The 12,623-nt window shown below is 35.3% G+C and overlaps 1 protein-coding gene across 9 annotated transcripts in view; it reads left to right on the forward strand.

Moving 5' to 3' along the window:
• The first annotated feature begins 569 nt into the window (after positions 1-569).
• LOC127843874 (protein FAM102A-like) overlaps positions 570-12,623 on the forward strand; it is a 37,304-nt gene continuing 25,250 nt past the window's right edge. For 7 of the 9 annotated variants that reach the window (XR_008032393.1, XR_008032394.1, XR_008032395.1 and 4 more), the window contains exons 1-6: positions 579-820; positions 2,852-2,886; positions 3,606-3,785; positions 7,930-8,050; positions 8,468-8,658; positions 10,384-10,529. Coding sequence is in view for 3 of the 9 variants with exons in the window: in XM_052373759.1 (XP_052229719.1) it covers positions 3,637-3,785; positions 7,930-8,050; positions 8,468-8,658; positions 10,384-10,529 (607 nt within the window). In the remaining 6 variants the exon portion in view is untranslated. Of the gene's footprint in view, positions 821-2,851; positions 2,887-3,605; positions 3,786-7,929; positions 8,051-8,467; positions 8,659-10,383; positions 10,530-12,623 lie in introns of all 9 variants that reach the window. The other 2 variants (XM_052373761.1, XM_052373762.1) reach the window with 2 other exon arrangements.

Here is a 12,623-nt window from a genome sequence, read left to right on the forward strand (position 1 = left end):
TGACATTCAAACACACTAACCGCGAACTGACCCCTTATACCTCGCGGGTTGCATTAAAGTGAGGCATCGCTTCCACTGCTCTTTATACTTTTACATATAACATGTTGACAGGAATATGGAAGTCAGTACTAAATATGAGAACATGGCCCTTAAGTACACAACGTTTTCGCGCTGGAAATCCTCTGAAAATAAAAGGTGCACGCACAAACTGTATTGATGTCGAGATTGAGTGTAAAACTGTTATATCTATTAAGCCCTTTAATTAGAGATAAAACTGTTTCATGCTGAACACGCAGTAAAACAGTGTAACAAAGACGCGGACATGTTTCCAATGTTCTAGTGGTATTATCAAATCAGCCAATGCAGTCAATGAAGTGTATTCATCTGTACTTGGCCGCGGGAAGTTTTATTTGAATTCTATTGGACGCTAACAAAGGTCAGGCCAAGGTGAAAAGCTGGCGTATACAGCTAACGCCGAAAAATGAATCAATGCTTTACCGCTGCTACTGTAGTTGTCAGTACTGTTCGGTAGCTTTATTTGCAATGCAGTGCCAGATTCCTGTGCGCATGCGTAATATAAAAATAATACCGATTTGACAACAGGAATACATATTATAAACCTGTTAATAATTTTCAACAAGGTGTTTTTGCCAACTGTAGAATACAATATGGATGAACTAAATCACGTTTAAATTGATTTATCCCGTATGCATGAATAAGTATTTTCCCTATCCATTGTGTTGACAGCACCTTGATTCTCTCGTTTCCGTGTCGGTAAAAAGTGGGTGGGGTGCGCCAATTAAGGATATCAATTACCTAGGTAATGTCGAATGCTTGCATTTGAGTTTGTGTTTTTCATTTTACGTCCGGCATTGGAAGCTTTTATTAAGATTATACATTTTATGGCCGTAATAACGCATTCAACTTTTGCTTTAATGCTACGAAAATGTGTCTGCTTCGTTAATAGACCACTTGCATGTGATTGTTTATGTTATTGTTTACATTTGGGATTTTCTATGCAAATGCACTAACTGATTGGCAAATGTTGATAAATAACATGGACAAATATTACAGCTGCCATTTATAATTATCCTTTTTTTATCATAACACATTTTTTGTTTGTTCCTGAATATTACTTGTTAACTACTGAAAACATATTCATTGTAAATTTCAGATTGATAGACATCCCAAATTAATGTGTACTGATATAATTTTTCATAATATATATTCATTTAAAGCTTTTTTGTAGTGAATGATTCATATAACGTCCCTTTAACCACTGAGTGAAATAATAAAAAACTTGTATCATAGATGTTTTTGAGCACTTTTATTTTTTGTTCAACAATTGTGGTACAGGAGCTTTTAATTTCAATAACATTAACACTTTATTATAGTTTTTAGAAATATTGAATGTAAAATTTTAGAAAAAATACATTTAGTTAGATTAATTTTACAGAAACCATAACTCAATACAATGTTTAGCTATACTACTGATCCAAATGTTGGCGTTTGCCTCAGGTTAAGTTAAAGGTGCAACATCTTCATTTTACTGTTTCCATCCACTACAGGTTTCATATTGAAACTTAAAATGAGTTCCAGGTAATTGTCCAAGGTCAAATGCCAAGTTCCATAACTTTGACCTGAAATTTATTATTATCATGCCTCTTTATCGTGTAGAAATTCAGTTAAATGCAACTACAATAGGGCTGTAATGATGCATTTGAATATTCGAATTACTCGAATACGGCTGTGGACGAATCGTATTCGTTATTTGCCACCTCCCAAACCAAATATTTGACGAATACAAACAACATGGTTTCGATTTTGAAAGTTTAATCATCTTATCTTGCCTTACAAATGAAGGTTCATACAATAAACCCCTATATTTAAATGTTCTTCTCCTTATTCCGGCGTTTTTCATCATGTTTACCACACCCACTATGTTACACAGTGAGATTATCAACAAAAATGGCGGGCTTCGGTTGAATATTTATGACATTGAATTGAAAAATCTTTCGATGGTTGTTTAATGTTTATTTAGGTAAATACGAGTGATTTGATGCTAAAACATACACAAAAAGGATTAGCAGATGGAATTTCTTTTTTGTTTATCTTTACGACAATGATTGTGCAACTTATCAACAAACATGGAGCCTAGCAAAGGGAATGCTATTGATAATACTACTAGTCATGTTTTCTCAAAATTTTCAAAACTGTGTTCAAAGTTTAAGCAGATCTAGTCAGTGTTTTGTTATTTCAAAGTGTTATATTTCATATTTTCAGTATGCAATGATACTCAATTAATCAAATTGACAAATACTCATAGTTTCATACTATATAATGTCATGTCAAGTTGTCAGTATTACTTTTGTTCATTGAAATTCATAATCGCGAATAAATATTCGTATTCGCCACCCTGTATTCGTGATACGCATCGTATTTGTCACCTAGTGTATTTGTTACAGCCCTAAACTACAACACCTCTGTCAACTATATTATATTGAAAAAAGACATAACAATTATGATGTAGTTTGTGGCATATAACTATATTACTATTACTCATGTTCACCATCAAATATGTCTTCAATGTCATTATGTTAGGGGAATGACAGAAAATGTACATTACACCCTCAAATTGGAAGAATAGGTAAGCGCTGACTTGTACACATTTAAGCATGTTCATATTACTGTACATTGTGCCAAAATTACTTTTAAAAGTGGGTCCTGTCCTTTTTTTTTGCTGAATAGCCTTCTGTTGATTTCCTTGAGTATAGGAAACAAAACATATTGTGTTAATATATTTAATAAGAAACCAGTGTTATGATCTTAACTTTCTTTTTCAATATTTCAGACTGAAGTCCAGAAGTATACAGAACACTGTATAAGGTACTATATAATATATTCATTAAACTAGTTATGCCACCCTTCAAACAAGCGGAGATATATTTCCGAGAGCACTTGTTAGTCATATGTCATTTAGTTGGTCTGCAGACATTTGGTTTCTTCACGAAATTGTTATATCTTTTATCTTGCAAACAGGCAATTGGTATGATGGTTACCTGGGATGAAAGGAAAAGGCCTATTGATTTTCATGTCAAAAGGTCAAAGGTCACAAGGGCTTGTAAAATGGAATTTAATAGGTACAATTGTGATTTTAATTACCATAATACTTTTACAAAAAATCTGTTTAGAAGACTTAAGAATTTCTTCAAACACCGTCTGATCATTGGACACTGCATAGCCTGAGTATTGTTTTAAATATGGGACTACATGGAATAGATGTACTAGGTCAGTAGGTGCGTAATCCTCCTATGGTGTTCACATTAAAACCCGTTAAACCTGTCTAATGCCATTCTGTTTGTAGCTCTTCTGTGCAAAAAAGCTGTGACACTTGAGCCACTTAAGTCCTATTCATGCATAAAAAGTAACACTAAATGATACAGAACGTAAACAACCTTTTTAAATGCACTAAATCTCTGTACAAAGTAGTTTTTTTTTCGCCTTTTCTACTAAACAAAATATCTGTAATTGTTGTAATAATTAATTATAACACAATGTTAAGAGCTTATCAAAATTATACTCAGATTGTTACTTTGTTGTTACAGGGATGCTTTCTCTTATGGGTGTTGGTATAAAATGATGTCCTTTATGTACCGCAAGAAGAAATACAAGTTTCATGTGACCTTTGAACTTGAGGAGCTTTCATCCGTGCCCTTTGTCAGTGGCATCCTGTTTGTGAAGCTGCGAACCCTGGAAGGCGGCCATTTTTCTGATGTGTCTGAGAGGTATTTATTATTTAATAATAACACATTGTGAACATTTTCAGTCTAAATATATTTCTTTCTTTTTATGATCACCCTTTGTGCTTTGTTCCTCTTCCGTTGTCAACATTTACATAGTTAACACTCTAGAGGCCACATTTATTTTCCTTTCTTCATGAAATTTAGTCAGAACATTAATTTTTCACAGTGACATATTGGCAGAGATTAAAACTGGGTCACGTGGTTATAAACTAAACACTAAAATACTAAAAACACTAAAATGAAAACACAGTTTTGGCTTAATCACTCAAGTTTGGATGGAGGAATTGCACCAACATTTTGTGTGATGGTTGCTGTCCTGTAGACCGAGCTTGGGATTGCATTTCGTGCCAGTATAGTCAAGGTCAGTGTTGCTAAAAATAGAAAATCAGTTTGTCCCAATTATGTTTGGGTGGGAGTGTGTTAAACTTATGATGAAATTAACTTGCATACTTAACTTGAGCTTGCACATACATTATTTTAATTAAATAGATTAATATGTTTAATGTTGCATACCTGGATTCATGGCATTCGCATGTAATAATTATTTTCTGAGCCATCACTTTGTACAACAAATTATTTCATTGTTGGCAGATCAATGTTACCCAGATGGCATATTTTGTGACAAGTTGCCCTCATGTTCCTTCATCATAACCCTAAGTACATTTTTAGCTCACCTGAGCACAACGTGCTCATGGTGAGCTTTTGTGATCGCCTTTTGTCCGTCGTCCGTAGTGCGTCGTCAACATTTTGCTTTGTGAACACTCTAGAGGCCACATTTATTGTCTGATCTTCATGAAATTTGGTCAGAACATTTGTCCCATTGATACCTCGACTGAGTTCGAAACTGGGTCATGCTGGGTCAAAAACTAGGTCACTAGGTCAAAAAAAAGAAAAACCTTGTGAACACTGTAGAAGTCGCATTTGATGCCCAATCTTCATGTAACTTTGTCAAAATGTTTGTCTTAATGATATGTTGGTCGAGTTCAAAAATGGTTCCGGTCCGTTGAAAAACATGGCCGCCAGGGGGCGGGGCAGTATTCCTTATATGGCTATAGAGAAACCTTGTGAACACTCTAGAAATCACAATTTTTGCCCAATCATCATGAAACTTGGTCAAAACATTGGTTTCATTGATATCTCGGACGAGTTCGAAAATGGTCCAGATCAGTGAAAAAACATGGCTGCCAGGGGCAGGGAAGTTTTCCTTATATGGCTATAGTAAAACCTTGTTAACAATCTAGAGGCCACATTTATTGTCCAATCTTCATGAAATTTGGTCAGAAGATTGGTCTGTATGATACTTTGGATGACTTCGAAAATGGTTACGTTTGCTTGAAAAACATGGCTGCCAAGGGGCGGGGCATTTTTCCTTATATGGCTATAGTAAAACCTTGTGAACACTCTAGAGGCCACATTTATTGTCAGATCTTCATGAAATTTAGTCAGAACATTGGTCTCAATGATATCTTGGATGAGTTCGAACATGGTTACGTTTGCTTGAAAAACATGGCTGCCAAGGGGCGGGGCATTTTTCCTCATATGGCTATAGCAAAATCTTGTTAAAACTCTAGAGGCCACATTTATTGTCCGATCTTCATGAAACTTGGTCAGAAGATTCATCCCAATAATATCTTGGACAAGTAAAAAAATGATGCCGGTTGGTTGAAAAACATAGCTGCCAGGGGGCGGGGCATTTTTCCTTATATGGCTATAGTAAAACCTTGTTAACACTCTAGAGGCCACATTTATTGTCCGATCATCATGAAACTTGGTCAGATGATTTGTCCCAATGATATCTTGGATGAGTTCGAAAATGGTTCCGGTTGGTGAAAAAACATGGCTGCCAAGAGGGCGTGGCATTTTTCCTTATATAGCTATAGTTAAACCTTGTTAACACTCTAGAAGTCGTATTTATTGTACGATCATCATGAAACTTTGTCAGAAGATTTGTCCTAATGATATTTTGGTCAAGTGCGAAAATGGTTCCAGTTGCTTGAAAAACATGGCCACAAGTGGGCGGGGCATTTTTCCTTATATGGACTTATGAATCTTCATGAAACTTTGTCAGTATATTTGTTTAAATGATATATTTGATGTGTATGAAAATGGTTCTGGTTTGTTGAAAAACGTGGCTGCCAGGGTGTTCACTAGTCAGGAAAGTTGGAAAGAACATTTTGTTCTAATGACATCTTGGGCTGCACAGAACAGGTCAGTTCCTTTGAATCTCAGGTGAGCGACTTTGGGCCTTTCAGGCCCTCTTGTTGTCGAATCTTCATGAAATTTGGTCAGAAGATTGGTCTCAATGATATCTTAGATGAGTTTGAAAATGGTAACGTTTGCTTGAAAAACATGGCTGCCAAGGGGCGGGCATTTTTCCTTAAATGGCTATATATGGCTAAAGTGAAATCTTGTTAACAATCTAGTGGCTACATTTATTGTCCGATCTTCATGAAACTTGGTAAGAAGATTAATCCCAATAATATCTTGGACAAGTTCAAAAATGATGCGGTTTGGTTGAAAAATATGGCCGCCTGGGGGCGGGGCATTTTTTCCTTATATGGCTATAGTAAAACCTTGTTAACACTTTAGAGGCCACATTTATTTTCCGATCTTCATGAAACATGGTCAGAAAATTTGTCCCAATGATATCTTGGATGAGTTCGAAAATGGTTTCGGTTGCTTTAAAAACATGGCCACTAGGGGGCGGGGCATTTTTCCTAATATGGCTATATATGCTTTAGTAAAACCTTATTAACACTCTAGAGGCCACATTTATTGTCCGATCATCATTAAACTTGGTCACAAGATTTGTACCAATGATATCTTAGATGAGTTCGAAAATGGTTCCGGTTGGTGGAAAAACATGGCCGCCAAGGAGGCGTGGCATTTTTCCTTATATAGCTATAGTTAAACCTTGTTAACACTCTAGAAGCCATATTTATTGTCCAATCATCATGAAACTTTGTCAGAAGATTTGTCCCAATTATATCTTGGACAAGTTTGAAAAGGGTTCCAGTTGCTTGAAAAACATGATTACCAGGGGTTATTTCAACAGAAGATTGGGAATGCATTTAATGATGCTTATAATTGCCATTGATTCATCTCATCTTTGATAGATTGAGTATTTTATGTAATTTACGTCTAGCCAGCTTCTTACATCTATTATACCAATACTGGAATTCTGTAATTAAATAAAATAAAAACCAGTTTTAGTGCTGCACAAATTTATTTAATTTCTGAACATTATCCACATTTATTCACACACCCTAAGTAAAATCATTTTGCACAGAAATAAATGATGCCTAAGCGCATGCTAAAATATTTGTTGGACTGTTATTTTTCGTGATTGCTACCCAAAATGCAGATAATTAAGTGTCACGTAAACAAAGAAATAGACGTAAGTCGCTCCGGATTGACAAGTATAATGTCAAATGTAAAGGGTGTGGGGTGGGGGCTCATAATTAACCAAGTCCATGGATTTCCATTTTATTGTCGATGTAGACCAATATAGCCATATGATGGAATAGTTTTTCAATATCAAACAGAACAAAACATGCGATACTGAAATGTGAATGAAATAAATATCACAATAATTGCACTAACTCTTACACATTTTCTAATACAATGATGTTCAATAAATGAAAACAGTTTTACAACTCACCAGGTTGGAATAAATGTACACTGAGATAATGGACTTGCATCCACTATATGGTCTTGACAAATGCAAGCATGGTTAGATAATTCATAAAGAAATAAAACAGTAATATTTAATGACTAATGAAAATCTTGCATCAGAGACACCTTTCATTATGATTGGACATAACAAATATTGCATCAGCCTTCATGGGTGAATGCACATTAGAGACAGGACAGAATTTTTACAAAGAAGTAAAAATTAATGCATTATGATAAGGGAGATAATAAATTGACCTGTACTCAACAAAGCTCACCTTTCAGTGATTGATTAAACAGCACAGTTGCTTAGCAATCTTGCTTTGGTACTGACACTTGACTGTTCAATATTCTAACCAAGGTCAATTTGGGCAAATTGAATGGACCTTAGTTATAGAATAAAGATGTTAACCCCATTAAGCTGTGTGGTCACATTGTAATATAATATCCTCAGAAAAGAAGTTCTCAACCACTGTGTCAAATGGGACAGCAAGTATGTGTTTGAGTGCAAGATGACAGGCAGTGCCAACACAGGCATCCTTGACCCATGCATCTTCAGGGCCTCGGTTAGAAGGGTAAGATGACTTTGCATTGGCTCTACTGGTAGCATAACTTATTAGAGTATTAATTATTGTCTGTGTACGGAGTATATCACTTTCTAATAGCATTAAACAATTTTTCTCAAAATCTAAATATATCATTGACACTACTGTGTTGAAAATATAGCGCTAAATAAGTAACAAATGCAACAATATTACCACATTTAGCTGTTTATAAGCATATACTGACACTAGCAATTGTAATAAATGCGGTACATGAAAAGACCAATGTTCTACGCTGTTATGTTACGTGTGCGTGACATAAAAAATACCGGAACAAATTTTATGCAATGGCATACACATTTTAATGAAACCTAAATCTGTAATATATTATTTTTATACCCTAGAAAATTCAGTACTTTAACAATACTTGTATTTGTGTGTGTTCGATAGGAGCTAAAGGGAGGCAAGTCGTATCAAAAGCTGGGCTTTGCTGACATCAACCTGGCTGAGTTTGCAGGCTCCGGGTCCCAGCAGAGGAAGTTCCTACTCGAGGGGTATGACTCAAAGAACAGACAGGACAACTCCACACTGAAAGTCACCCTCACTGTGGCTCTCAAATCTGGAGACCCAGTCTTTAAAGCGTGAGTACAAGGCACAATGTACACTCAAGACTGTTATTTGTGTTTATCAAAACTATTTGATCCGCACTCTAGCAAAATGGGGCATAATGCATGTGCCTAAATACTTGTTGTCCCAGATTAGCCTTTACAGCAGGGGACAAAAATTCCACAAGTCCGTATTGACGAGTGAAATCTTGAAAGGCCGAGTGAATTTTCCTAAAGCTCTCGTCGTACAGGACAAGAGAAAAAAGCTGATGTTTAAATATGTATTTTCACCAGTAAGACTCTTTCATTAAATAAAATCATTTTCTTAAAGCATATCTATTCCGAAAGTAGAACGCGAATAAACTGGAAATTGTAATTGTAAATTTCATACAGCAGCTGCGCGTTGTTATGCGAGACTGTGTCCCAAGTAAATATAAGCTTTTTGGTGTTAACTTTGCGCGTCCATGTTGACAGGGAACCATCCGACTGCATTCACTGTTAGTATTGATTTTTAAAGAATTATTTAACCGCGAAGTACGGTTTTAAACCAGTCTGAATTTCATCTGAAAAATGGTCTGACATGCGAGCGTTCTTTAAAGGGGGCAGGGGCGATGTTCAAACGTCCGAAATAGAAAGCACGCAAGCATTAGAAAAAAGGAAAACACAGCAGTTGGTGTACGATAATGAGTAGTTTGATGAATATTTGTGGGCGAAAATGGAGAATGACAAACTTTTTTGTACCGTTTGTGTCCTGTATCCCTCACTGTCGGACCAAGAATTTTATTAGTCATATCAGCCAATTGCAATCTTTATTTCACACATATTTGAAGGACATGTGCATGTGTTTGCAGGACGAGTGAAAAATTTAATGCACTCGTCCTGCAGGACAACTGCAGTTTAGAAATATTTTTGTCCCCTGCTGTACAGTCTGCACCGGCTAATACGGTTCTACACTTTCTGCTCTCTTTTTTATAAAGAAATTATCTACTAAAAGAAAGTCTAGTCCCAGCGGAAAGAGTAATCCCAAATTAGTACAGTCCTTTACTTGCCACTTTTGAAATTGTGCATTTACCATAGGGCTGGCCATGCATAGCAGATAAGTTGACATTGAAAAGGTAATGGTGTTTAGGGACTTGCTCAGTTATGTAAAATGATGATTTTCAAAAACATTGTCATATATTCAAAAAAGTGTAAATAATATGTTCAAACAAGCAAAATGATACTCCTTACTTGAAAAATGTTAAAATTGATGGTTCGTTAATGAATAATCATCATTCAAAATCAGTTAACTACCTAGAGGTAAGTGTTTGCAGCGATTTTCCTCGATTGTTTCGAAAATCAGTGTATTGCAAAAATATAATTGCCACCTATGGGAGGGAGAGTTTTATGGTTGTCTTGGAAACAAATATTTCAATGCAAAAAAATAATTGTTTAGATGTATTCCATGAAGCGGAATTATAGAATACTTTCATATATTGCTAAAATTTATTAAATATCCAAATGCACAGACAGTATGGAACCTCTATTGCATGTTTACAAAGTTGATCATTGTGGTAAAATATTTCAGTTATGAAAAGTATCAGATGTATTATTTCAAATAATCATTAACAAAAAACTACAAAAAAACAACAAATCTGTTTTGCTAATGAGTGGGTAACTTGAAAAAACTGACACTTTGATTATAGTTCTTTTGCTTTGTGTATCATCTGCAAAAGTACTAACTCTAACATAGCTTAATTGTCCAATTTGTATGGTATTCAGGATGACCCAGTCTCAGTTCCTGGTGCCTGAGGAGGAGCCCACAGAAAGTAGAGTTGTCTCCCTTGAGGAGGAGGGAAGTCTCGCATCAAACAGCAGTGGCTTTGGCAGCTTGCCAAGGAAAGATCGACCCAGTGTCATCTCTAGAGGTAAATATATAGAGGATATTTGTTTTATTTGATGGAATATCGATATAAATTCACGAATGATCATACAAAATACATTTTTCTATGATCACAAGTGAATTAAAATTGATATTTCACCGAATCCAACTAATTTCTTTTTATTTTATGCTCACAAATGATTATTTTTGGGGGGTTTTGCCATTCCTGTCAATCTAATTTCCTGTTTGGCGCACCACAATATCATTACATGTATGTTTGAGGGAAGCTAATCCGTATGTTTTAAACAGTCATTGCAGAGTAGTCACCCTTGGTAAAATTGGGGGTCACGATGGGGAAATCAAACATATCGAAAATAAGTTCCAGTAAAATGATGACAATTATTGATAATTTTCACTGTTAATTTTCACTGTTTGAAACAGTGAATTATAGGTTTTAATTCTCTGATATATCTCTATAAACCAACAGAGAGAATAAAGACCCATTGTTATCTCAAGCGATAAATATAGACCCAGTGTCATCTCTAGAGGTAAATATGGACCCATTGTTATCTCTAGAGGTAAATATAGACCCAGTGTCATCTCTAGAGGTAAATATAGACCCAGTGTCATCTCTAGAGGTAAATATAGACCCATTGTTATCTCTAGGGGTAAATATAGACCCAGTGTCATCTCTAGAGGTAAATATAGACCCAGTGTCATCTCTAGAGGTAAATATAGACCCATTGTTATCTCTATGGGTAAATATAGACCCAGTGACATCTCTAGAGGTAAATATAGACCCAGTGTCATCTCTAGAGGTAAATATAGACCCATTGTTATCTCTAGAGGTAAATATGGACCCGTTGTTATCTCTAGAGGTAAATATAGACCCAGTGTCATCTCTAGAGGTAAATATAGACCCAGTGTCATCTCTAGAGGTAAATAGAGACCCATTGTTATCTCTATGGGTAAATATAGACCCAGTGACATCTCTAGAGGTAAATATAGACTCATTGTTAACTCTAGGGGTAAATATAGAAACAGTGTCATCTCTAGAGGTAAATATAAACCCATTGTTATCTCTAGGGGTAAATATAGACCCATTGTTATCTCTAGGGGTAAAAATAGACCCATTGACATCTCTAGAGGTAAATATGGACCCAATGTTATCTCTACGGGTAAATATAGACCCAGTGTTATCTTTTGGGGTAAATATCAGACATAATGAAAGACCGTCACAATTTTTAGGCAAGGCTGGCCTACAAGGAGACATAATTTACAGGCCAGTTGAAAATTTCATCAGCCTAAGATATAAGAGTTTGACCCAGAGGGAATAGAGGCATGGCATTCAAGAAATGATAAAAACTAGCGTGAAAAGCCTGATTTGGGTACATACATTAATCGCGTTTATTTCAGTTTGGGGAAAATATTTACACCTACTTAATTTAGTATTATTTATGTATTTAACCAAGATAAATTAATATATTTTACATTTAATATGTTTACCTTTAGATATCTTCCATTTCACTAACATGTCATTACAGTAAACTGTATAGAGTTACAAACATAGTAAAGCAGAACATGCACATGAATCTGATTATACACAGATTCATCTGATAATCCTGTTTATGAATTTTTCTTCATGAGTAGACTGAAATCCAAGTGACAAACACTCCTTCTATGACATTCAATACACACATTTCTAATAAAAGTGTGTTATTTGTATCTAAAACGTATTCTCCATCGTTAAATGACACACGCTTTTCATTAATCCATACTTATTACATGATGTCAGGTGTTAATTTGTTTGTATTTTGTCATTTACAATGATTATTGTTATTGCTTTCTATTGTCCGCCATCTTGAAATCAGGTTTGTGACATCAGGTCAACTCAACGTAGAATCTATATCTCCGACTACTTTCGCGAACCATTAGTTAAGTATGATATTGTTCGGCGATAACACGAGACCTTCCATTAATATTTATAATATTTATCAATAATTATTCCCAGAATTTATTAATGAGGAATATACTACTGACAACTGGTTGATACAAAAATTGCCCAAAATAATATTTTTATTTCCGGCAATATCATAAACCGGTAACTACAAAATAATGTTGTGAACACTGCTAGAGGGTT

Source organism: Dreissena polymorpha, chromosome 9 (assembly GCF_020536995.1).
Source record: "Dreissena polymorpha isolate Duluth1 chromosome 9, UMN_Dpol_1.0, whole genome shotgun sequence".
NCBI lineage: Eukaryota > Metazoa > Mollusca > Bivalvia > Myida > Dreissenidae > Dreissena > Dreissena polymorpha.